This window comes from Candida metapsilosis, assembly GCF_017655625.1.
Source record: "Candida metapsilosis strain BP57 chromosome Unknown scaffold8, whole genome shotgun sequence".
In the NCBI taxonomy this organism is placed as follows: Eukaryota; Fungi; Ascomycota; class Pichiomycetes; order Serinales; family Debaryomycetaceae; genus Lodderomyces; species Lodderomyces metapsilosis.
In genome coordinates, this window is record NW_027138166.1 from 261,769 (window position 1) to 288,002 (window position 26,234).

The 26,234-nt window shown below is 39.2% G+C and overlaps 9 protein-coding genes across 9 annotated transcripts; 5 read left to right on the plus strand and 4 right to left on the minus strand. All coding sequences in view use genetic code 12, as the record gives it.

Moving 5' to 3' along the window:
* Positions 1-92: 92 nt before the first annotated feature.
* Positions 93-2,558, minus strand: GZF3 (Gzf3p; the record flags this gene model as incomplete). The annotated part of the gene is made up of 1 exon (XM_067694820.1): positions 93-2,558. One exon carries the CDS (start codon positions 2,556-2,558, stop codon positions 93-95), a length of 2,466 nt encoding a protein of 821 aa, XP_067546009.1.
* Positions 2,559-5,684: 3,126 nt separating this feature from the next.
* Positions 5,685-6,284, plus strand: RHO1 (Rho family GTPase; the record flags this gene model as incomplete). Its single annotated transcript, XM_067694821.1, has 1 exon — positions 5,685-6,284. The coding sequence occupies one exon, from the start codon at positions 5,685-5,687 to the stop codon at positions 6,282-6,284; it is 600 nt and encodes a 199-aa protein (XP_067546010.1).
* A 284-nt stretch (positions 6,285-6,568) lies between these two features.
* On the plus strand, positions 6,569-8,944 carry APL4 (Apl4p; the record flags this gene model as incomplete). Its single annotated transcript, XM_067694822.1, has 1 exon — positions 6,569-8,944. One exon carries the CDS (start codon positions 6,569-6,571, stop codon positions 8,942-8,944), a length of 2,376 nt encoding a protein of 791 aa, XP_067546011.1.
* Positions 8,945-9,251: 307 nt separating this feature from the next.
* Positions 9,252-9,623, plus strand: I9W82_005626 (uncharacterized protein; the record flags this gene model as incomplete). The annotated part of the gene is made up of 1 exon (XM_067694823.1): positions 9,252-9,623. One exon carries the CDS (start codon positions 9,252-9,254, stop codon positions 9,621-9,623), a length of 372 nt encoding a protein of 123 aa, XP_067546012.1.
* A 53-nt stretch (positions 9,624-9,676) lies between these two features.
* On the minus strand, positions 9,677-11,446 carry I9W82_005627 (DNA-directed RNA polymerase III subunit; the record flags this gene model as incomplete). The annotated part of the gene is made up of 1 exon (XM_067694824.1): positions 9,677-11,446. The coding sequence occupies one exon, from the start codon at positions 11,444-11,446 to the stop codon at positions 9,677-9,679; it is 1,770 nt and encodes a 589-aa protein (XP_067546013.1).
* A 1,453-nt stretch (positions 11,447-12,899) lies between these two features.
* Positions 12,900-15,026, plus strand: I9W82_005628 (serine/threonine protein kinase regulatory subunit; the record flags this gene model as incomplete). The annotated part of the gene is made up of 1 exon (XM_067694825.1): positions 12,900-15,026. The coding sequence occupies one exon, from the start codon at positions 12,900-12,902 to the stop codon at positions 15,024-15,026; it is 2,127 nt and encodes a 708-aa protein (XP_067546014.1).
* Positions 15,027-15,182: 156 nt separating this feature from the next.
* On the minus strand, positions 15,183-16,001 carry AQY1 (Aqy1p; the record flags this gene model as incomplete). Its single annotated transcript, XM_067694826.1, has 1 exon — positions 15,183-16,001. The coding sequence occupies one exon, from the start codon at positions 15,999-16,001 to the stop codon at positions 15,183-15,185; it is 819 nt and encodes a 272-aa protein (XP_067546015.1).
* Positions 16,002-16,830: 829 nt separating this feature from the next.
* On the minus strand, positions 16,831-18,426 carry CIRT4B (Cirt4bp; the record flags this gene model as incomplete). The annotated part of the gene is made up of 1 exon (XM_067694828.1): positions 16,831-18,426. One exon carries the CDS (start codon positions 18,424-18,426, stop codon positions 16,831-16,833), a length of 1,596 nt encoding a protein of 531 aa, XP_067546016.1.
* Positions 18,427-20,710: 2,284 nt separating this feature from the next.
* On the plus strand, positions 20,711-26,227 carry I9W82_005631 (uncharacterized protein; the record flags this gene model as incomplete). Its single annotated transcript, XM_067694829.1, has 1 exon — positions 20,711-26,227. The coding sequence occupies one exon, from the start codon at positions 20,711-20,713 to the stop codon at positions 26,225-26,227; it is 5,517 nt and encodes a 1,838-aa protein (XP_067546017.1).
* Positions 26,228-26,234: the final 7 nt, after the last annotated feature.

Sequence of the window (26,234 nt, forward strand, 5' to 3'; positions counted from 1 at the left end):
ACTGCTGTTGTATTACGTTGAACTTTTTTTTGCCTGTTAAGTATACAAAATTTATACAAAATTACATTTCAGTATTAAAAAAATATATATATTTATTTCAACTTCGATCTCTTGCCATGACCATGCGTCGATGATGAATCATCGTTATCTCTCTTCAATGAAGGTTGTTTAAATCCACCTGCTTCAGTGGTGGACACATCTGCTGGGCCCGGTGTAGTGGATCTACTGTCCAGTATTACAGCAGCACCATCAGCTTGCTGTTGTTGTTGGGACTTTTGCGATTGTCCCAACCTCTCACTCAATTGAATTCCCAGACGTTGGGCTTGCGCCATTTGTTGATCACCAGGAGGCAAATACAGCTGGTACCCAATAACCTGTCTCGAATTAGAAACAGCAGCAGCAACCTCAGGATCATTAGGACGATGATAAAACACCCGTTGTCCCGACCCACCAGCAAGTTTCGATGCATTTAGTTGTTGTTTACGATTGTACTCGTCCAATTGACTAGCTTGTAAATCAACAGCCTCTTCTAATCTTTTCCTCATTGATGTTTCTCTTAGTCTTGCTGCGTGTTCCATTGCTTCTAATTCCATGATACGTGTACGATACAAGTCATTGACTAGCTCGAGTTCAGAGATTCGCGTCTTCAAAATGGTGATTTCGTGACTTGGGTTTGAATTGGAGCCATTATTGTTATTGTTGTCATTGTTGTTGTTATTGTTGTTATTGTTAAAGCTGCTGCTTTGGTCTCTGTCTTTGTTATCGTCATTTCCTCTTGGTGTTTCACCACGGCTTGGCGCATTAGAAGCTTGTGCGGAATTGTTCCACGACAGTTCTCCAGTTGATTGTTGTTGTGGATGGTTAATTGCAGCAGAAGTCGTAGTTGCTTGCTGTGGCATTTGTGTCTGGGTGAAACTTGTCAATGAAGGCAAGGTAATGTCGCCCGCAGTGGTAACCTTATGCAACGGTGGCAACGTTGGAGTGGAGGACCTCGACTGCACAGCTGAAAATGCTGGTGATTTTGTGCTCAATGCTGGCAAACGTGGCAACTGAGGCGGAGTAACGCTTGAAAAAATTGATGATGTAGAGCCAGTTGCTGTTGATACAGTACTGTGGTTGCCCTGATCCTTATGGTTCATCAACGAAATTGCACGTTGTCTTGATCCCGAGCTGAGATCTGACTTGAAAGTGGCACTAGGACCCAATTCATTCGACAAGTTTTCCAATACTCCAGCTGCTGCATGCATTGAGTTGGATTCAGCTGATGAAAAAGTTGACCTGCTAGCAGCAGCACCAGTAGCTGACGACATTGCACCCCTTGGTTCATTTCTCACTGCTGATGACGAAGTTGTAGACAACATCAATGGTGATGTAATTCTTCTTAATCCAGGAGCAAATTGAGTTGGAGTAGATGATGGATAGTGTAAAGGCACTTGTTGTTGGTGTGCTTGCAACACGTGATTTGGTAAATGAGGAGGGAAATGTGGCGTATGATTCAACAGATGTTGTTGTTGATGGTAGTAACCATTGCCATTTATTGATGACAAATTATTGTACGAGTGAGATCCACCGACGGAATTGTTACCTCCTTCTTGTTTGAAAATTGCTGGAGAATTGGCATTAGTGGAGGTTGCTGGTAAAAGTGGTGTATATTCGGAGCCATTTGAGTGTGTGTCACCATTTGCACCACCATTAGTCTTGAATTTCCTCAGTTTTGGTGACTTTTTACCCGATTTTGAATCTTTTGACTTCAATTCGGGAGTATTTGTTGATGAAGTTCCTTTGGAAGATCCACCTTGTTTTACTCTATTTCTTGATTTAATAGTATCAGTCTTTAAACTAATTGGCCTTGGACGTCCATGCAACTTGAGAAACAATCCACAAGCATTACACAACACTTGTCCAGTTTCATCTCTTCTCCACAATGGTGTAGTTTGAGTCTTACAATTGCGACACACTGGACTTGACAAGTTTGCTTTTGCAGAAACTGAGGAGCCTTGTTGACTATTTACATGAGCAACCGTCGGTTTGTTATTTTGATGGTCATTAGCTGCTGTTGAGTCTGCACTTGCAGTCGTTGGAGTCTTTTCCAATACAGACGCATTTGATGGAAGTGTTGGTAAAGATGGTGAGTCTTGAGTCTTTAGCTTTGATGGTGGAGTAGGCAAAGGATGGGAGATAACTTCTCCTGCCTTGTAGCTTGAAGATTGGAAATTAGGTTTCGATTCGTATTCAACGCTGGGCTTTACTGCAGGAGGTGTAGATAAAGCTGATGTTGGTGTAGTGATGGATTTATCAACATTGAGCATTTTGAATCCTGGGTAGTGGTTACCTTGAGGGTGGTTTTCACTTGGATTATGGTTGCCAGTTGATTTTGCATCCGTGTCAGCTGTGTGTTGCTGCTGATGTTGCTGCTTCTGCACAGAAGTGTCTATAGCTTCTCCACTTGCTGCTTTTAACGTCTCTTCAAACTTTGGTAGTACAGTTGAGTTATCAGTACGAGGACTCTTTAACTGTACTGGTTGAGAAGGACGCAGCTGGATATCAAGTAAAGCCATGTTGAAATTAAAAGGATAATGTACAGTATGAAGTAGTTAGGTAGTGTGATAATGTATTTCAACAAAGTGACTAGCAAAACTCAAGGAATATAAACTCTTCAGTAGTTTGGTAAAAAAAAAAAAAAAAAAAGAAAAAAGACCCACTGATAAAAGAAAAAATTAAATTTTTCAATTGGTTGACCCAAAAATAAAAATAAAAATTTTCTCTTTCTTTCTCTCTCTCTCTCGATGAAAATTTAAGAAAAAATTTCTCTCTCTCCTTCAAAGATAAACGAAGCGAATGTGTAATGCGTGGTGGTGTTGCAAAAAAACTTTAAACTGTATCTCCCTCTGTGTAAATCAAATCTATCTCAAAGTCAAGTCGCAGAGACTGTTGTTGATGATAAATAGCAAAGGTAATGATAGGATGAGTGGTTATGGAAACTCCAGTGTGATAAGTAATCAGTAAAAAGTGATGTATCTTTCTTATCCTTATTTTGTTGTGTGTGGTGTTTATCTTTTATCAGTTGAATGAAGGGAAAAAAAAAAAAATTTCTAGTAAGGTAGTGTACTAAGGTTCAAATAGTGGTTATGTATTATTTTATTGTATGATCTTTTCTTGTTATCTAATCAGATGTTTTAATACTTCACTTTTTTTGTCTGTCTGAATTGAAAAAAATTTGTCTGTCTGCCACGTACTTCTTTTTTTCTTGTTTGCGCATTGTGAATAAATTCTTTAACTCCGAATAATATTTCAAAGGGCTCTGCGTAAGGCACAACTCTTGTGCCACTTGAAGAAGAGTTAACAGGGCAAGAAATAACAATGTGTTTAAAAGAGTAATAAAGTTTCATCTTACTAAGAGAAAGCTTCTTTTCAAGAAAGATTAGATATGAGCTAAATCGTACAGAGTCATTTCTTTATTGTTGTAGTTTTCTCCATCATTAGCTAAATTGTGGAGAAGCTTAACTCCTCTAGTAAAGTGTTATCAATTGACAAGTTTACATATAAAGGAGGCTTTAGTGGGGTAAGTGGGTAACTAAGGTAAGCAGATAGTCTAATCTATTCACACAATCGGGCAATAGCGACTCTGGTCGTGTACTTTTGGTCAAACAAAGGCATTTACGTTTGTGATACAAGGTAGATCGTTTAGAAGTGAGGGGAATCACTCGCTATCATTGCTTTCTCTCTGTTCTAGACTCTCTGTGGTTTTATCATGAAGCAATTGCTCTAAAGTGTGTTAATTATGTTTTTTGGAGTTGGGGAATGACCTATCACTTCTATGTTACGCTTATCTTTTCGTGTTGTTATCTAATTGTTTACAAAAAGATAAGGAAGTTGCACCCGCAAGATAAGCCTGCGGAGTGTCGTATTTGTACACCGTGACGTTGAGCCACAGTTTAAACCTGAGACAATGGGAGAAAGATTAGATTAGAGGTTGCAATTGGCCAATTGAAAATAAGCTTGTGCCTCATGCTGATAAGATAAGATAGCGGCATTTATCAGCAATAGTAAAGGGTTAAATAACCTTAACAAGCAAAGTCCTATCTTATCTCCTTGTATCTGTAACCTGTGTCTAGCTTGTAAGCCTTGTAGGTTTGCAGGTGTGACATTTCTTTTTGGTGTGAAATTTTTTGCAACCAAACTGATAGAAAAAATAACCAAAACCAACAGCAACATTAGAATTCTTGTTGAGTGTGAAAGTTATTCTATTCCGAGACACGTATTTAAGCATTGACAATATAACAACAATCTCAAGGAACAACTCTTGTCACTATATAAATCTAGTCGCTCGTAAGCAAGAAGTTCCTCACCAATCCACTCGTGTGACACTTCTACAAAACTGCTCTCTAGCCACTTACGCATTATACATTACATGAGACTGGAGAGCTCAGCCTGGGTACCTGAAAGGAAGCCAGCTTAGTGTCCTATGCATTGAGTAAGCATAATAAGTGCTGTAATACGGCTCTCGGAGTACATTCAGAATGTACATAGTTCAATTCTTTTATTTTTCTTATGAAATTCGAAAGGGGGGAGGGGGGCTAAGTAAGAAAAAAATATACGAGTGACACGCTAATTTTTAAATTTAAATTTTTTTTTTTTTTTTTTTAATTTTGCGTTCTATAGAAACAAAAGATCTTTCAGTCTCTTCTATTTCTAATGTGATCATCATCGTCTAATTTCAATTTCAAATATTTGAGTCTCAGAGAGTTATGATTTTCTAACCAGCGGTTCTTATGTTCTTTAAAAGCAATGCGTACAAACATTGCATGTAACGTGTATTATTGTATAGGTGGAGTTTTCCCCTTCCATTCATCACGTCATAGAAAAAGGATCGCCTGAATGTACAAATTACTGTTGGACAAACTGCAGGTTCTACAATTTTTAAACCTTTGACTCTAAACCCTCAGCCATTTCTAAAGCTATTGGTTACACGAAAGGTTACAGTAATAGCGAGTGTAGTAATAAACTGTAAACAAAAAAAAAAAGAATTGTGTGGAATGTAAAGAAAAGAATTTCATTTTTAGAAGTATGTGCGTGTACTTTGTAACAAAAACAAAACAAAACAAAAAAAATAAGAGCCATTGTCGCAAAAGAGTATGTTTTGACATAGAACCAAGCCTACTCTTACACAAGACAACACACTTTCTAACTTTACAATAAAGAAAAAAAAATTTTCTCTTTGAAGCAAAAATACAAAACACCTTTTGATCTCAACGAAAAAAAAAAAAAAATAACCACTTCTTTTTTTAGTATTACAGTTACCCGAATATAGATCAATCAATCAATCAATCAATCATTCGATTAGATTCATTAACTCGTACAAAATCTACTACCATTCAATAGATCTGATTAAAAACACTTCCTGATCCAAGTTCGTGTAATATTTTCATTTTCTTTTCTTTCTTTTTTTTTTTATTTTTGGCGTTTAATTCAATTGCATTTGACTTTTTAAAAAAAGGAATTTGAACTTTTTTATTTTCCCTTATCGACAAAAAAAAAAAAGCAAAACGAAACCTCAACAACACACACATTATACACACACATTACACACGTCTGTCTGGCATACACAACTACAGACTATCATATCACAATATCCACATTTTTAAAAATCATAAAACATATCTCATTACATCTACAATAAAAAAATGGTTAACGGTCCTGCTGAACTTCGTAGAAAATTAGTCATTGTTGGTGATGGTGCTTGTGGTAAAACTTGTTTATTAATTGTATTTTCAAAAGGTACTTTCCCTGAAGTATACGTCCCAACTGTGTTTGAAAACTATGTTGCTGATGTTGAAGTTGATGGAAGAAAAGTTGAATTGGCTCTTTGGGATACTGCTGGTCAAGAAGATTACGATAGGTTAAGACCATTATCATATCCAGATTCAAATGTCATTTTGATTTGTTTTTCAGTTGATTCACCAGATTCTTTGGATAACGTTTTGGAAAAATGGATTTCTGAAGTATTACACTTTTGTCAAGGTGTACCAATTATCCTTGTTGGTTGTAAATCAGATTTAAGAGATGATCCTCACACTATTGAAGCTTTGAGACAACAACAACAACAACCAGTTTCAACTTCTGAAGGACAATCTGTTGCTCAAAAGATTGGTGCTGCTGATTACTTGGAATGTTCTGCCAAGACTGGAAGAGGTGTTAGAGAAGTATTTGAAGCTGCTACTAGAGCCTCATTAAGGGCAAAGGATAAGAAGGAAAAGAAGAAGAAGAAGTGTGTTGTTTTGTAGATATTTTCTCACTTATATATCATTCAAAGTTCTCAAATCAATGTTTATTAATCTAGTTTATAATGAGATGATGTAGGAAGTAAAAGAATTCAATGATGAGTGGATCTACAGGGGGGGTCACTATTCAGCATTGCCTCTAATCCCTCTTGTGTTTTATGTCCTGTTGGCACCACGTAGGCTAATTCTCAAAATCGACTGTTGAAAAAAAAAAAAATAAAAAAAAAAAATACAACAAAACAAACAAGCCACCAACGCAGCATCATACACTACAATATCCCCTCCCAATGGGCTCATTAAGATCTTTCATAAAAGCAGTGCGTAAAGCAAAGACAATTGCCGATGAGCGTGCTGTTATTCAAAAGGAATCTGCTGCTATTAGAACATCCTTTAGAGATGTCAGTCTTGACCAAACAACAAGGCGAATCAACATCTCCAAATTGTTGTACTTGTACATTATGGGAGAAAAAACTCATTTTGGTCAAGTAGAGTGTCTTAAGCTACTTGCATCTCCTAGATTTGCTGACAAACGATTGGGGTATTTGGCATGCATGTTGATTTTGGATGAGAATCAAGAAGTTTTAACATTATTGACAAATTCATTGGACAATGACATGCAACATCACAATGCATACATTGTTGGTTTGGCACTTTGTTGTCTTGGAAATATCGCATCTCCGGAATTAGCTCGCGATTTGTACACCAACGTCGAAACCATTATTGATTCAAAGAATAATTTCTTAAGAAAGAAGGCGTGTTTTGTTGCGGCCAAATTGGTGGAAAAGGAACCAGACTTGTCAGAGTTTTTCTTGACAAAAGCATTGGATTTGATAAATGAGAAGAATTCATCGGTTTTATTGGGTACTTTGAGATTGATTGAAGCTTTGTATTATGTTTCGGATGAAAATAGGTCAGCTTTGGTTAAAACTATTCCTAAAATTGTTGGCCATTTGAAACGAGTAACTACAATGGGTTATCAACCGGATTATGATGTAATGGGAACAACTGATCCATTTTTGCAAGTTAGTTTATTGTCGGCAATAAGGACATTGGCTATTGATTTACCCTTCTCAGAAGAGATTAATGATATTTTGACTCAAGTTGTATCCAATTTGGATAGTGGTAAGAATGCTGCAAATGCGATTTTATACGAATGTGTCAAGACCATTTTTGCTATCAAGTCTGATCAATCGTTAAAGATTTTGGGAGTTAACATCTTGGGTAAGTTTCTTGCTACAAAGGAGAATAATACTAGATACGTTGCTTTGGATACGTTGTTGACTATTGTCGAGATTGAGCCATTGGCGGTTCAAAGACACAGAGCAACAATTGTAAACTGTTTGACTGATGGAGATATATCCATAAAGAGAAGAGCGTTGGAGTTGTCATTTGGTATTATCAATGAACAAAATATCAGAGTATTAGCTAGAGAAATTTTAACCTTTTTAGAAGGGTGTTCAGAACAAGAGTTGAAATCCTATGTGACTTCACAGTTGACTATAGCCGCTAACAAGTATTCCCCAAATGACAAGTGGCACTATGACACATTGATAAGAACACTTAAAGCTGGAGGTAATGCATTAACTCCAGATATCATTTCTAATATGCTTGCGTTGATATTACAATGCAACAGTCAAGAGTTGAAGAAACATGTGGTGCTGAAGTTGTTTTCATCGTGCTTGGAAGATGAGAATCAATTTGGGTTGGCATTGGTTGCCATTTGGAGTTTAGGTGAATATGGAGATTTAGTACTTGGTAGCCTGGTTGAAGTTGGAGGCAAACCAGAACAAGTAACTGAAGGTAAAATTGTTGACTTGTTTGATGAGTTGCTTGACAATTCAACATACTCTCCCCATGAGCATGTGCAGTTGACCGCATATGTGTTGACATCAGTATTGAAATTGTCAGTCAAATTCAAGAGCTCACAAGTGATTGAGCGGTTGAGGCGAATAATAAACTCCAAAACCTATGACTCCAATTTGGAGATTCAAATTAGAGCAGTTGAATATCAGGAAATCTTTGGCCAAGATGCAGCTTTGAAACGTGGGTTACTTGCCAAAATGCCAGCGCCACCTGTCAAGGAACGTGAATCTTTGAAATTGCACAAGGCTAATAGCTATAATAATAAGAGAAATGAAGGTGGCAATGGTGTTGCTGCTTCTGGCATCTCCACTAACTCTACTCAAGATGATTTGTTGTTGGATTTGATTGATACTGATGATGCACATGACACAGCTAACAATGATATACTATCGGATATATTTGGAGATAGCAAGCCCAAGAGTCAACCAAAGAACTTTAGCGCTCCATCCATGGGTGAGATTAATGCATTTGAAAATAGCAACTTAAAGGTAGCTTTTGTTCCAAGACAATTTGTCAGTGGTGATGCTACTGTCGAAGCTATAATTACATCGAAAACTCAATCCAAGATTGACCATTTCCAACTATTGATTGCAGTACCAAAGACTCAAAAGTTAAACATTACATCAACTTCAGGTGGTGATACTTTGATTTACCAACAAAATCAAATACGTCAAGTGTTGAGAGTTTCTGGACAACCGGGCGCAAAGTTGAAGCTCAGGATCAAGCTCAAGTATAGGATAGATGGAGGTGCCTCGGTTGAGGATCAATTCGATTTTGCTGGGTTTAAGGAGACACTATAGATGAAATTTACACATAGGGGCGACTATTTAGTCCCGGTTCCGAGAAATTTCTTTTTCTTTTTTTTTTTTCCATTGCTTTTGTTCTTGTTGAAACACTTATTGATGGAACAAAAACGAATCAAGAGGAAATTATGTCATGGACACAAAACACAGTAATTAGAGAGAGTCTTTGTTGGAGATGGACGGGTTCCTTTTGTCCCTTTATATATGGAAATGTTAAAAAGAAAAATTTTTTTTCCTTCAATACTTTATTGGCTCTCTTTTTTTTCTTTTTTACCCCATATTCTAAAGTGGCCACCCTTTCATTATGTTTAGAAGAACCATTCAATCGCAATTACGTTTCAAGCCTACGGGACAATTGAGATTTGGTAGACAAATTTCAACCGCCATCAACAATGGACAAAAAGGGTTACCTGTATGGCCAAACAAGGAGGCTCTTGTTTCGGTTTTCGCTAAAGAGGGCCGCAGTTTGATTGGATGGTTTGTTGCCCTTACTGGAGTTATGTTGTGGGGGCCATTGTCGATTGCTGAATTTTGGAATACTGTTGACAATGTACCAAGAGACCACACCGCTCAAGTTACTGCAAAGATAGTTGGTGTTGATAAGATCGAGACTGAAGTTGATATTCCCCAAACTTATGTTGCTCCAGATAAGGAAGGCGATGAAGATGAAGAGTAATTTAATAGAAGATTTTTTAGATTTAAATGCAATATTGTGTGTATATTTTATTATCACATGGTGTAAATATCCCATAATGATTTGATTCTATTAAATCTGACAATGTTTTTGATTTTTCTATTTTGCAAACTGTGCAATGTCTTCAATTCTGATTCAATCAAGTACTCTTCTTCGTGTCCTTGAACATCAACACGTTGACATTTCTCCAAAAGAATTGCATTCTCTTGCTCAAATGTATTGATTATGTTTATAATTTCACCCATGTCAAAGATTAAACTATTGACCAATTGTTCATAACTTGCTTGTTGCTTGTATCGAAACAAGTAGAATGTCTTTGACGCAGCACGGTCGGCACTACGAGGAACTTCTTGGATTTCAACAATGTTGGCTTTAACAAGTTCGTAAACTTGATTTCGTACGGTTTTCTCCTTGAGGAGAACACCTTGAGCAATTGATTTCTCATCGGCTAATCGTAATTGTTTGATGCATCGAAGAACTCGAAATGCATCGTCTTTCATAGTGGCTTTGATTAGGGATTCGTAGTTGAATTGTTTAACGATTTGGGCGAGGTGGGAAAATGAAACGGTGTAACGACCTGGTGATACTTCAATTATAAATTTGGTATTGGTTCCTGAAGCGAGAAGTTGCAAATGTTGTTGAATGGAGGTTAACTTTTGATCGTCGTTGGAGTCAAAGGTTGAAGACGTGGGTTTACTATGACCATTTTCTAGTTTCATTCTTTTTGAGGATTCACCATCTTCTTCTTCTTCTTCTTCATTATGTTCTCTCTTGATGCTGGACAGAGTATCTGAAATGACCGAGTTATCAAAATCCAAAACTTTAGGTAGATGTCTTAATATATCTTTAGCAGTGAAAATTATTTTCTTTTCCGCAACTAGTCCACTTTCTTGACTATTTTTGAAATCTTCAACATCACCAGGACCATTCAAAAGCCCATCAATTTCAAGAAAAGGGTGACTCAAATCAGGAGTGTTGCTTTCTATAGATTTCAACCCAGCTTCAAAAACTTTTGCTGAAAGTATACCAATTCTTGACTTGGCTATATTGGCAAATGCTTTCGTACGGCAATGTTTTTGGAACCGTGCCAAGTTGAAAGTTAACACCAACTCTGGATTTACTTTTTTTAATCCATTTTCACTAATGTACAATTCTGGACCCGATTGTGACTCTGTTAGTTGTAAAAGTTTTGTTTTGGAGTTGGCAGTTATTTCAGCCACTCGTTTGATTTCGGAAGTCGTTGCTGAACGTGGAGTTTTCTTCATTGTATCATCAAAGATTTGGTTCCAAATGTCATTCATATCGTGATACTCGAATATGCGTAGCACTGTTAACCATCCATCATTGAATAGTTTGAGAAAAATCTTTTCCTTGGATAAGCGTTGTGATTTATCTTCTTGGTATTGTTTGAGGTACTCTTCCAATTTGATATGGCCCAACTCCATTACATTTTGCACTGCTTCTGCTTCTGCTTCTCCGTATTCTTGAGTAATGTGGTTTAAAATATCACCGCTATTGATTAAAATTTTCAACCCAGTTTCATTTAATGAGTAGAAAGTGGATTTATCCTTCTCTTGCCAAAAATATACACAACGAAGCTGAATTAAGGAAACGAGTGCAGACTTGACTGATTTCAAAGTGAGTTGAGTTCGGTGACTCAAGTCTTTGGCAGTTTGACGTCCATGGGAAATCAAGGTTGAGATGATCTTGGATGCAACTTCTCCTAGATGAGTTAACGCGACTGATGAGTACAAGTATGATTTGGGAGATTGGGCTCGTATGATATCAAAGTTGTCTTCCTCCATGGCAGTAGAGTGTTGGTTGAGATGGGCTTGAGATTGACTTCATCTCAGAGTTAAAAAAAAAAAAAAAAAAAAAGTTTCGCATACTTTTGCTGATGGGAAGTTAGAAGGGTCTGGGAAGATTTTTTTCGGTCGAGGGATTCGGTCGAAGCGTGCGGCGAGTAGTGCAATGACAGGTCTATTGCATCGCCGTGCAACTAATATGCATAGTACGAGAATTACCTTCCAAGCCTAGCTCCTTGTCATAAACAGTAATGTACTTCAAAAGTAGCATTAAAGCATCACGGGGCAAGCTGTGTTACATTATATCCCCATAGTAGACAAGAGCTTTCCGTTGATCCTGTTGAATGTTGTGGCACGTTGCAGCGGGGAAGGTGTGTTTTTTCCTTTATATTGTGTCCCCCGTATATTTAAGCGAGTTACATCAACAGGTGACTTTTCCAAAATACAACTTAGTCACATCATGTGGTTGCAGTTTGGTTTATTACCGTTGAGGGGTTTTCTCGTCAACAATAAGTATTTACCTATGGTCTTTACTGTGTAGAAGAGCTTGATCGAAATCTTGCCTTACTTGTATCAGATCTAGGAAATGATAGAGATCACCACTTTTTGTTGAGCTTTCAGTGTAACTAACTGAAGATGGGAGAGGGGAGGAGAGAGGGGGGGTGGGGGAAGTGCGATCTAATAGATATTATATATAGCGTGTATATGTACAGTGTACTAAGGTCATATAATAAATCCCTCTCTCTTATCACCACAGATAAGAAGAAAAACAAAACAAAACAAAACATAGTGTATACACACTGTTACAGACTGAGTCATTATTTTTTTAGACGGAGACAGAGAGATCTTGTCTTTTACATCACATTTTATATAACTCCTCAATAAACCACTTCCTATTGAGGTCATTCACAAACTCATACGGTGGTTATATCACGCAAATACGTACTCATCCTTAGATCTCATAACTATTAGTTATCCCCTTCTCAAGTACCAAAAAGGTCGTGTCCACCCATTATCTCCTTATCGGACAGCAACTACAACAATATACATAAAGACAAAGCTTTAACTTGCCATCCACTTCCAACAGGGTGGTTTTATCTATTCAGATCTGTTTCCTGTGTGTGTGTCTGTGTGTTACAGAAAAAGATCCAGCCTTCGCGTCTAAGGATCGATATTTTTCCCTTCCACATATAGCCACAGTTTATTTTGGCAACAACAAAGCAACACCAAATTGCATTCGCCCCAATTCATTACCGTGTTTTTTTCCAAGGAGCTAAGCACTGGCTATCACCTGATTCAAGAGACGCAAGAGACAGCATTACACGGTTCCCTCCCCACAGGGAAACTGATTTTAAAGTTACTATGCATAGACTGAGCCTCATATAATCGTCATTTGCCACCACATTACATCCAAACCTCAAAGCAGTACGCCCCCAACAAAGCTAGCCGCATTATGTCTGCTGATTTGACTACTCGTTCACAAAATGAAGCTGTGTCTAAAAAGCAAACAGCTAAGCTTACCCAGGTACTTATAAATTTTTTTACCAAAGCAGCTCAAGTGATACTAGATTCCCGAGCTAATTCTGAATCGCAATCTTTCAATGAAACACCATTTGATGCAAATACTGATCATCAAAACCATCGGATCAACAAATGGTTCAACCTTCATATGCTGTCCTCATATGGCGCAACCAAGGAGGATCTAAAGTTGTGGAAATCAGCAGATGTTGGAACGATCCCGCCAATGATTATTGAAACATATCTTGACTTGAGACAACTACCAGCAAATCAAACGTTGGTATTGCTTGATGATCAAAAACATCCTTGGACTGTGGCAAGTGCCAATGGCAAGAAGCAAGAAGTTGTCCTAGAACGTTGGCTTATTGAATTTGATCAAAAGATGTCGAGTCAGGCTACCGACGAGTTACCTTTAATATATAAGCAAGCAATAATTTTGTTTAGAACACTATACGGGTATTCGAGATTGATGCCGGCATACAAATTGAAAAAGAAAAACATGAACAAGCTATCTTTAGGTAACAAGATCCTAGATGGCAGTCAGCCTATAAGCTCCAAAGGACGAATTGGTTTATCAAAATCAATCATCAATCAACCAGATTCACCACATACTACACAAAAGAACTTCACCCCAATAAGTACCAGTATGGGTGCGTTGAGGATTTCCATTGCCTATAGAAATCACTATGATTTTTGTCTACACGAGCATGAAGAGGTTCTATCAGCCCAGTTCGGTAAGCGTGACGAGGATACAAGAAAGTTGATGTCGCTTTCTCCTTCATCGTCACTCTCCTCATCCAAAGATCAAAGCCCTCTGTCCATCAAAGAACAATCACTTTCCCCAGAAAAAGGTTTGAAGCGGGAGCCATACAGAGTGGGATCGCGTGAGATTTCACCAACTCCAGGACCTATCAGTGCCGGTACTCAAGTAGGACAGCCCAGCATGGTGCAGAATATCCCATCATCATTGGAAAGGAAAGTTTCAATAACTAGCAACAAATCAATTTCCAACGCGTCTTTGGCTGCGTTTTTAAGGAATCCAAGAAGTAGCACCCCATCGACCAATGCTGTTCCAATCACAGGTGGCAACAGTAACCACCCCTATGGCTCTTCGATTCCCAAATCAGTGAGCTCATCTACTGGCCATGACGATGTGCTATTTTCGCAACCTGATAGCAGCAACAATACACCCCGATTTTCATCCTCATTTGGGTCACGAGCCAGTCGTCGTTTTAGTAACACCAGTATTCGTCAGCAGACCCCTCTGTCGGACTATTTTGCCCATGGCAACAGTGTTGATGCGGCATTGAGTGGATTATACGTAGATGATGATATCAATGATTTTGTGCGAATGATTGATAGCAAGTCGGATTTGAAATTGGGAAGAAGCAGTACTGATGACTCTATCAAGACGAGGCCAGTGATTGAATCTGCTGATAGTAGTGATGCAGCAGTTTTACGAAGGTACCAACTGTTGAAGGGCAAACATCAGCAATTGAGTGATAGTGTCAATGCTAGTGTTATTCTACAATCAAGGCAGAGTAGTCGCAAGAGTTCATTGAATTCGCCTCCCGGATCGTTTGACCAATCCCAATTGATTGTGTCGTCGTTGCAATCCAAGTTGAGGGAGGCTTCACCAAGGGCTACTAGTATTGAACCTAATCGACCTTTGATTACCTCACGAATCAATTCATCTAGTTTGGCTCCTTCTGCGACAACGAGCCCACCCAAAGCAATCATTTCAAATATTGATGCTAGTAATCAACAACCACAAGCTACACGCCTTTCGTCTGTTGATTCCGTACCATTGAATGATAGCAGCAGTAGCAGCACAACTGCCAATAGGGCAAATGTATTACCCTCAATAAAAAGCAAACCCACTACTACAGTTGTCACAGGCATGGCAACTAGTCCTTCCATTTACGACTACCGTTCTTCATTCAAGATTGATGACTTGTCAATCAACGAAGACACAACACAAAAAAGGAAATTGAGCAGGAAAGATGATTGTGAGGATGAAGATGATTTGTTGTTTACCATGAGTGATATGAACTCAAAGTAGGAGTACCTTTTGTGTAGATAGTTTGGGTTTTTGTGTAAATAAAATAAGATGCGTTTACTAAAGAGTGTAGAGTCCAGCTACAGAAACGATTGACTAAGTGTATGTATTAATTAATTAGTTTTTCCACCCCCCTATGTACTAAAACCCCTTTCATCTTTATTCATCGCTATCTTGGCCTGGATTACAAGATTTGTAACCCAAGAAGGTGAGTAATCTCCAAACACCCCAAGCCAAAACAGCACCCAAAATTGGACCAACCCAATAGATCCAGTGGTAGTTTGGGAATGATCTGCTAGCAATACAAGGACCAAAAGACCTAGCTGGGTTCAAACCAGCACCAGTGTAGTAAACACAGATCAAGTGACCCAAAAATAAGGCAATACCAATGACAAATGGAGCCATAAAAGTAGCTCTTGATTTTTCAACAGCCATCATCAAGACAGTAAAACACAAGATAAAAGTACCGAAAGCTTCAATAAATACACCTCTTGATCTTGAAGCACCACCACCCAAGGCATTAGCAAAAGCAATCTTACCTGGAGTCATTGCTGAAGCAGCACCAGCAGCAGCCATACCAGCAATCATTTGAGCAATCATCATAACAGCACCTCTAATTGGATCCACAGCTCTAGCCAAAACCAAAGTCAACGTAACTGCTGGGTTCAAGTTACCACCGGAAACTCTGAAAAACATAAAAACACCCATCATGACACCGAATCCGAAACCAAAGGAAATCATAATCAATTGCATTGGGTCGGAACCACCGCCTGGTTTTGGAATTGTTGGATCTTGGTTAGCAATTTGAGCAATGACAAAAGCAACCCATAAAAAGATGAAAGTTCCAAAGAATTCACCAAGGAAAGCAATCAAATGGTTCTTGAATGGTGAGTTGGTGTATGCTTCTTGATATTCCGGTTCGTAAACTGGACGTTGTTGTTCAATGTCATCAATTGGGGATGTAGCTTCTACGGTCATTGTGAAAGGGTGAACTAATATATACAAAGGTTATTAAGAACAGTAGCGATTGACAAGTTGTAGTGTAAAGATGAAAAGTTGAAATTAGAAGAGTTGAGGAATTGAGGATTCTATTTATAGGTTTTTTTTTTCAGATCCTTTAGTGAAAATACCGCAAACTAGTCAATATCCAAAGCTTCAATATGCATTGGTTATATATTTCTTCCAAAAGAATATGTACAATGGGGTAAAATGTTGATTAAAGTATGGTGACTATGAATTTTTGTATATGTGAGTAATTTACACAAACACTTGGTTTGTGCAACATAAAGAAAAAGAAATTTTCAGACCTTAAGATGGAAATATGCCACTGGTTACGTGTAAGCATAGGTGAAGAATGGATGGGTTTTCTGTTGCACAAGTGACCAGTTATTTGATATGTTGCCTTGTTAGACCTTACCTCTTAGGGAGACTCTTTAGTTGCATAGGCGCTCCTAGAATATTGAGGGGAATCTAGTTTACAATCTATTTAAAGTCTGCATAAGGTGCTTATTGTGCGTATGAGGAGAAGTACAACGCGATGGAGAGTAAAAAAAAGAAATTCTCTATGTGTTAGCGCCAAATTGTTACTCTCTTTAGAAGCCAAGTACAAAAGCCCTTTTTTGAAACAAGGAACTTTGAAATTCTCAAGCTTTGTTTATTCAGTGCGTTTTAAGTAAGTCGTCTCTTTAAGGAATTCGTACAGAAAAAAAAAAAAAAACAATCAAAATTTTACCAAGTTTTAGTACAAAAATCTATGTAGAATTGGACTCAAAATAGCTTAATCAAAACGGTTTTCTCATGGCAATGATTAGGAAGTGTTAGTTTTATCACCCAATGGCTCTCTTTTCTGCGTTTTCGCCATCTTTTTCTCCATATCTTGCTTTAATTTTTTACTCCGAGGCTGAACCTCTTGGCTCGTTTTAATCTCGCCATTATCCATGGAACACACCTTTTTCTTAGGCCCTTTCAGTGGAGGGTTTTCTTTCAGTTCTAGTTTACGTGATAGCGTCCTTATTATGTTATCCTTTTGCGCAATTGTTTGGTCACGTAGTTGAATTTCCCTGTTTCTCACCCGTTCTTTTGCACGAATATTTCTCTCAGTTGGTTTCGAGCTTTCTTCTGGGTAAACAACACCGGAAACCCCATTTATACATAAATTCGAATTCAGAGAATCATATAGTGGTGCGTTTTCATCAGAAACTATTGCATTTTTCTTTGTTAGCTCCGGATTTTCAAGGACCATTTGTTTATCAATGGGCCATAGCCCAGACTTCCTGAACCCACTTGAAATGTTCTCTTTTGTCATCCTAAGGTTTCTAGAGCCAATCCAGAACTCTATAAACTTGTCTTTTGGGACAACATGTGTTGCATGCCTGTCAAAATAACGGGCAACAAGTTTTCTGTAATGATCCTTAACGGGTTTGAAAACACCGACATCTAACGGCTGCATCAAATGCAGGCAATGGGGTGGTAGGTAAATCGGGATCACTCTAGCATCCTTTAGAACCAGTTTGAGCTCTTCGCTGTAATGTGTTGCGTGGTTATCCATGATCAAAATCCGGTAATCTTGAGAATTTTTTGGTGCAGTGAAAGGAATGAATATCTTCCGCACCCATTGCTCAAAATGGTCTCCAGTGTTCCAGCCTTTATAGCTCACGGCATAAGCCCACTCCAACTTCTCATCATCTGAAATCTGGTTGGTCATGAGCGTTTTACTCTTGAATATTGAGAGGGGATATCTAATTCTTTCTCCTGCAGCTGAAATAGCCTCCACAACTGTGGTAATTTCCTTACTATTTCCACTCTTGACATTCGTACTCTTTTTCAGACTATCGCCGGCAACTCTTTTCTTTCCAATTTGGTGTATAAATATACCTGTTTCGTCCATGTTCCAAATGTTTACTGCCTCAACCTTGTACCGAGTTACAGCGTCCTCATAGCGCTGAAAAAACACCTCTATTCCTGCCAAAGAGACCCCATAGGTTCGATTCTGGTCTGTCGGTTTGCCTGAGAGCATCCTAATCCATGGGTGTCTCTCCAACATGTTATATGGCCAGTTATCTCCTACGTGATGATCTATACCGAGCGCGTCCAAAATATCTTGCGCAAATTCTTGCATCTCACAGGCTGTTAACCCAACGTGTTCGTGATCTGCTGCTTGGACCTGTCTAAGAAAGAGGATCTCTTGCTTTCCTGATAGTACTTGTTGACTTTCGTGAGCTTGTTTGCGTGGTAAACCGCCATCTAATCGATAGGCTAATGCTGATCTGTAATGCCCATACTTACGTGCAATTTTAGAATTATTAGGACGAGTTTGGCTCTTACTTTCAATAACAGCCATCTGCAATGATTCCTCCCATTCTCTTTTCTCCTCCTCTGTCTTTTTCTTTTTCGAAGGTGGCATTGTGGTGGTATAAGAGCGGGTTAAAAACTACACTTGTTTACATTTTACGTGATTTTTTTTTTATTTTTTTTGTACGAATTCCTTAAAGAGACGACTTACTTAAAACGCACTGTTGTTCGTAAAATGTGCGAGGTTTAAAATATGTAAGTTCTAAACAAGAACTTTGTGCAAGAAGACTATAAACATTTGAGTTACAAACAGCTTAATTAAAGATCCACTCTTAAACACTAACTGACTAACAGTAAAACACATACAAAAACAATAGTTGAAAAAAAAAAAAAAAATTGGTCACTTGAAACGGGTGATGCACGTTCTTGTAAATTTCTCCGCCCCCTTCCTGTGGAAGAGTTATTCACAGACATCACAAAAAAAAAAGTGGTGAAGGAATAGACCGTTTTCGATAAACTGTTCTAAGTACAGTCAAGCAATTGATTCCACCCTCGACCATGGTCTCTCCTTGGAATGCTGAATTGCCCCCTTTAGTTTCATCGAAACAGCACCGATAGTCCCATGTACATTCAAGTTTAGTTGTATCTATATGCAAGGGGTGTTAAATTAAAAAAAAATATATTTTCTTTCTTTTTTTTTTTTTTTGCTCTGCCCATCGAATAGCAAGCTTAGAGGTATAATAAGAAAGAGGTCTATAAAATCATTATAGTGGTGGAAGAAAGGTACCGAGTTGATACAGCACAGCGCTAGACCTTGACCTGTCATCAATACAATAAGTCCCTCACTCTCACTCTCTGAAGTATTACTCGGAATCCCGGCTGTGTACTTTAAAATTCTCTTCATTGTTTATTCTATAGATGTTACATTTCCACAATATCTTCTTTTGGGCAATAGATGAACATACTTTTAAGAGCGCTTTGCAATCAACCATATTAATTTTGTAGAACATTACACAAATGTAAAATGCGATTCTAGGTTCAAGAGTAAATTGTCGTAACTAATTCCTATTCAACAATTCCTTATTGTTCAACACAATGTACAACACCATGATTCCCCTTTCATATATCCATCCTTTATTGTCTTCAATTCCTTCAAGCTTAGTCTATTTGTCTCGTACAGTCTTGGAATGCTTGCGGTCATTTTGAAAGATGAAATTTTCTCTTTGTGTAAACTTACTTAAGCTTGCTGAAGAGACTCATAACCAGAAAGACTTCGAACAAAGAAGAAAAGAAACAAAAACAAAACCTTCGATACTTGGCTGTGCTCTGCATAATAGATGAGTTTTCTTCCGTGTCGTAGTCTTTTTCGTAAACTTTAAACTTTGTGAAGTTTAATAAGTTGACAGAGAGTTTGTGAATGTAACAATGAGCTGTGTGTAAGAAGAGATGAGGCTAGCTGAATAGCTCCCGGCTGATCAAGTGATATATGACTTATGCGTGACCTTTTTGGCACCGGTTATACAATGGCGATCTTATGAAGTTTGTCTTTGTGCATTGTAGGAAATACTTTGTGAATTGTAGAAAAAAAATTTCGATTCTGTTTCGGATATATGCTTTTGCGGTCAAGAGAACGAATACAGCTTCCTATGACTCTTGTACCTCATCAGTCACGGCACTCGAGAAAAGTACAGAATAGCCAACGGGACGTTTCAGCACTGATGGTGGTGGAATTAGCACGTGTTGCAAGTTGGCGCTTTGCCGCTTCTCAAACTTCTCGAGAAAACCTTTTCCATTATCAATGAACTATAGAGAGGCAGCGATCATGATAACTCCTTGTGCAGAAGGGAAGAATAATTCTTCGCTGTCAATTGTTGTATAATTTATTGCACATGTGGTATATTTTAAGAATGGGTGCATAGTGTCAATGAGATTTTAAAGATCCATCGCCAATACTTGTAACATTTCCGACCTCAAAGACCGACTTGGTTACTTTGAGACGCAAAAGGCAGCTCCCAAATGACATCTAAATATAGAAATAAACACCGTTTCGCTAAAGAGCCGATTTTCTTGACAATCTTATAAGTAAGCTTCAAAAGTACTGGAAGAGCTTGTAGGAACTAAAGACTGCCGGAATATGAATGCCTTATAATGACATCACCAGATTGAGTTCCTGGAAGCTTTGCAATGCCTTCAACATTGAAATGGTATTTTATGAACTTAAATAGTGCCACGTGATTTATTGTTGCTTCTTGACACCAAGTGCGACACAACATCACATCATCAACGGAACAAAAAATTTGGTGTGTTTAAAACGAAAACATAGCAACACCACCACCAAGGGCAGTTAGCCACTACTAGGTCCTTTAAAGAATTGAATTCACCTAACAACTTGCATTATGAGCAATCTGTCTCACTCATTGTACATCACAAAGAGAAATCGTAGAAGCAAAGACAATCTGAATCAAAGTGATTCATCAGCCACTAACAACAGAAGATTGGGAAGCTATCATGGAATTGCATCAAATTATAATGAGAGCTCCTCCAGTATCATAAATGATTCACACAGTCGCGCCTTGAGCAACAATGCACTCACGGTATTCAAAGCTCAAGATGCCGAAGATGTAGTCGATTGGATCGATAACATCAGAGCACGTTATGAAAATTTGAAAACAAAGCAGCGACAGGAACTCAATGAGTTGTTACAACAGAAGCAAGACGAAGATTTCAAACGAAAATTAAAGTCGGACATGCAACAAAGACATTTCGATGAAGGTTTTGCAAAATTGGGAGAAATACTCGAACGAAGGGAAGCTGAGAACAAAATAAAGAGAGAAGATACTGAAGCATTGTTACAGAGAAGACCACTGTCTGAATCTCGGAATCAGCTGTCTGCTTACAGTGATCAATTGCCTCATTGGGCTCGTCAAAATCAACAGGTTGACGTGGAAGAAAATGAGGAGATGGAAGAATCCGAAATCGATAGCATGGACCAAGATGAAGATGATTTGAGCGAACGCTATGGTTGGCATGGCGAAGAAAGGAAAAACATTGAAGTTACAGGAGTTTCAAAGGAAGACGTCATTGAGATATTATCTAGTTCAGAGGAAGAAGAAGAAGCGCTGAACAGTGAGGTCTATGATCCATCGCATCATTCTGCTTATCATATTCAGCATGATGAATATAGAAATGATCCGGAACTTTACACTGCACAGAGTGCACTAGCTTATGCTCAACCCATGGAACGAAGAATTGATCCACACTTTGCTCGTTCTGGTGAAACGCAAGAGAGGTATGATGAAGATTATTACCTGAGGGCAGTGCATACTGAATATGGAGACTATGAAGAGGAAGAGTACAATGAGGAAGAAGATTACAACGAGGAGGAATATGAGGAAGATTATGATGATGAGAATAATGGATATGCGTATCAACCACAAGATCGCGGTGTTTATGCCGATACAGCATCTCATAAAGATCACACAGATCCAAATGCTGATGAGGATGATGAAGAAGAAATCGACTCCATGGTTGAATACGATGCGTTACAAGAAGGTGATGAAGTTGACCAATCTGATGAGGAAATCGACTCCATGGGTGAATACGATGCATTACAAGAAGAAGAAGCTCATGCGGTTGATGACGTTGAATTAGACGTCGAGAGAGAGATTCGATCCGTCAATGATGAGCCCTTTCCAGAACAATTCCAGCATCAACAAAGACGCTCTGTCAACAACGAATCAGAGTATGATGAACTAAAATCAATCATTCAAGGGGATGAGTACGAGCGATCTTCTCACATGGAAATGGAACAAGGTGATCTGCTGGGTGAAAGTAGTGTGGACTCGGACATTGAGTCGCTTGATTATGGAGGATGTACTGATGCGAATTATTCACGGCAAAACTCCGCTCCTGTTTCAATCACTGCAATGCCGGCTTCTCCACATCCGTTTTCAGAGCTGGAAAATGTTGCATCGAATGTCGATTCACAAGCAGAAGGATTCGCAGATGAGGAGAAAGAAGAGGATGAGAATGACGACTCTCGGAATGTTCCTACAAGTACATACAATACCCTCATGGCTTTTGCATCGAGAGCATTGGGTGACAGATCGCTGCACAAATTCAAAGAAACACATACTCAATCAGGATATATGGCTGATGCAGAATACACTGACAGTAACCTACCGAGGATTTCAAAAGACGACGATGTGGATTCCGATACCCAATTGCAGAGTAAAGATTTCCGCCAAGATGAAATGGCCCCAGTACCCGATCCATTCTATGCACAGGAGTTGAATGACGAAAGAATGAAAGTTAATGATCTTGATGAGAACCGGTCAGAGGGTTCACTAGCAGATGAGAGTCAATATGAATCGCATAGAAGTGACTATCACCCAGACAGGGTAGATCATGTGCAAGTCGAAATTAACCATAATTCATATGGAGGAAATGGACCATCCCAGCCTGAGCCAACCCAAGTAACTGAAATGCCAAGTGCTCTCATGGATAGCCAAACGGCCGAACCAGAGTATCTGAGTGATGAATGCCCTCCCGCGCCAATTTTCAAGTCTATTGAAGAAGAGGAGGACCCAGAGACTGTTTTGCGAAACTTGAAGGAAGCTGAAAAGAAGTACAACATAAAGATTGATGCCGTTGAGGAATTGGAAAATTCCATAAGGTCATTTTCTGAACCACCAAATGATACTGCCAAAGACACTTCTTTTGAATTGAGTGGCAATATTTTGGAGACCAGTGACCCAGATCCCCAAACAGAAGCTGCAAAATATTTGCAAAATATTCCTGTACCTGTTTTGGAAAGCATAGACAGTGCTTCAGTTTCTTCGTCGTACGGCAACAATTCGAGCAGCGTGGAGCTGGATGAGATGGAAGTTGATGAACGAGCTGATGATAATGTCGTGGAAGCTATATCGAGGGAGGAATCTGGCGTGGAGGATGTGAATACAGATTCATATCACGATCAACCTCCTCAAGGATCTTTATCAGGCGGGGAAAGTGTTGATAATATGAAAGAGGATGATGCTGAAGCTCAATCTGCTAAAGATGGCGCTGTTGATATAACTGATGCCAATGAAGACATGAATAAAGAAGCGATTGTTTCTTACGAGGAAGGTGCAAATGACTCAGCTTCAGCTAGTCCTCGTCGTGATATAGAAGCAGAGATACCTGCATCTGAAACACTAGATGTGAACGACATTGATACGCCGATGCTCGATTCAATATATGAGTCCAGTTTTCTTACTAACAATGAGAGCACAACAAATACAGATGAAAGGGACGAGAATCACGGTAAAAGGAGTTCAGAAGATGCTGATGAGATATCTTCAGAAAACGGAGCTCCTCGAGAACAGACACGCGATGTAAAAGAAACTATTCAGTCGAGGCTTGAAAGAGCAGGTACTTACAATTTTTTTGATGGGGAGGAAGAGGTCCCCATTATCAGCAGTGGTCCTGATAGTGAGGAGGAAGAGGTTACCGTTATAAGCTCAGAAGAAGAGGTTACCAATGAGGAGGAAAACCTCACTGTCATCCAAATCGACAATGGCGATGGACCATTGGACGTGAACGGAGCTGGAAATGTGACTAATACAGGTGATCTCATTGATGATGATGCTAATCTGGATGATCAAGAAGGACTCTCTGGTGCGGAGCTGGCCAATAGCAAAGCTGAGGAATCTGAAACAGATTCACATCATCCAGAGTTGTCCGATAGTAAGCAAGTGGTTGAAAGCACTCATCTTCAGAGAGAAGAGGAAGAGCCCTTTTTGCAACAGAATTATCAAGGAGATGTCAGCCAAGAACTTGTACAGGACGTGATAGATCTAGCTTATCGCATGGCCGAGAATGATCAGAATGATTACAATGTCCTAGATGATTCATTTACTGGACACGCAGGTGAGGACCAAGAGGAGCAAATAGAGTTTCCAAAAACGGAAGAATTAGTCACGTCCAATAGACTTCAACAATCTGATATTCGCGAAAAGTTGCTTTCTATTTTCCCTAATGTCGGACCCTCGATTTCGGCTACTGTGCCGCAGACTTTGCTGTCAGATACTAAGTCAAGCTCAAACACTGATGAAGAGGAGAATACTGGCACAGGCAGCCCTGCTGAAGAGGAGGAGGGTCCTGAAGAGGTATCAAAACTGAACTCTTCTAGTCTAAATGAGATCGTCGAACTGGACAATGGATCAGATCTACAGCCACTGTCATCTAGATTTTCAGCTGAAACTGTGAATCGCTTCTTGGGAAAAGTGTTGCGCGGAGATTATTTCAAGACAGGTCAAGTTACTGAAGGAGCTTCCAAAAATATTGAAGATGGAAAAAAGCAAGACCTCTCCGATGATTCCAGTTCCAGTGATGGTCTGGACAGTGACTCCAATGGCAATGATACCTCTCAAGAGGTCACAGGACTGGGTTCGGGGAGTGAATCAGACAAAGAACGTGACACGAGCTCGCTTCCTGTGCTGCAGGGCGATCAGCAATGTAATTTGGCTAAAAATGAAATGGAAACTTTGGCAAACGCTGTCTCCAACTTTATTGAAGAGATGGATGAAGGAGAATCAGGTACGAGCAGTGCAAGTGATGGCACTGAGTCGTTGAAGGAGCGATCACCTCATCCAAATATTGTGCATGATGTAGTTGATGCAGCAGCAAACTTTGTTGAAGAGATGGATGAGGGAGAATCAGGTACGAGTTGTGAAAGTGATAATACTGAGACTTCCAAAGAGCGGTCACCTCATTCAAATATTGCGCATGATTTAGCTGATGCAGCAGCAAACTTTGTTGCGGAAATGGATGAAGGGGAATCTGAAGTGAATGCAGCAAGTGATGATACTGAGACTTCCAAAGATCAGTCGCCTCATCAAAATATTTCGCAAGATGTAGCTGATGCAGCAGCAAACTTTGTTGAAGAAATGGACGATGGGGAAACCTCAGAAGTATCCAGTGATGAAATGCAAGTTGAAAATTTGCAAAACAGGATTTCCGAATCTGTCAGGTTTTCTGATTTTGCGTCTCGACCATTACTTTCATTTTCGGAAGCAGCAAAGAGGTTTCAAGAGCAAGTGGATAAGAGCTCAGACGATAGCAGTGAATCAGATGAGAGCTTCGATGTTCAAATTACTTACATCAGACCCTCATCAAGAAGGAGGAAAAGAAGAAGAACCAGAAGGCACAATTTACCATCCACTAGTATGGAGTTACCAGAGAGGAAACATGAGGTCACCAATTTGCTTGTGCCTGAACTAAAACCAGTAGTAGATGAATCTAGTGAAAGTGAAACCAGTCACCCTGATGACTCCATGTCAAATGAGCTGGTGGATGCATATCAAGAGCATGACATGGAGGAAGTTGGTGATGCTTCAATCAATACAGCCCCTAGAAGAGAAAGTCTGCCAGCTGTTCAGGTGAAGGTAGAAACAATAATAACTCCTAATTATGAACCATTGGAAGTGGAATCCGAGGTATCGCCGTCAAGTGAATCCCCAGTACTCCAAGAACAACCCTCTTTAAAGAGTCTGCCAGAGGTGAGCTCTGCGTCAAGCGAGTCGCCTGTCCTCCAAGACGAGATCCAGGCAACATTGCAAAGCATTGCCGAATTGGAAAGTTCAACGCCAACACTAAAGTTTATCGAGCCAGCGCCTGGTTCAATGCATAGGCGCAATCCAACAAAGCGAAAGTTACGTAAAAGACGGAGAATACTTGGTTTGGATTTGAGTGAGATTGAAAGATTTGGGTCATTGGATGATTTTAAAGAGGGATCTGACGATGACAGTGAGTCAAGAGGCAGGAAACGAGCAGATCCTAATGAATTGTTGCAGCATCTGTCGACTATGGGATACCCCGCATCTCGAACTAGGTCAAAGTCGCCACTCAAAAAGAAGCGTAAATTGGAATAAATAATGT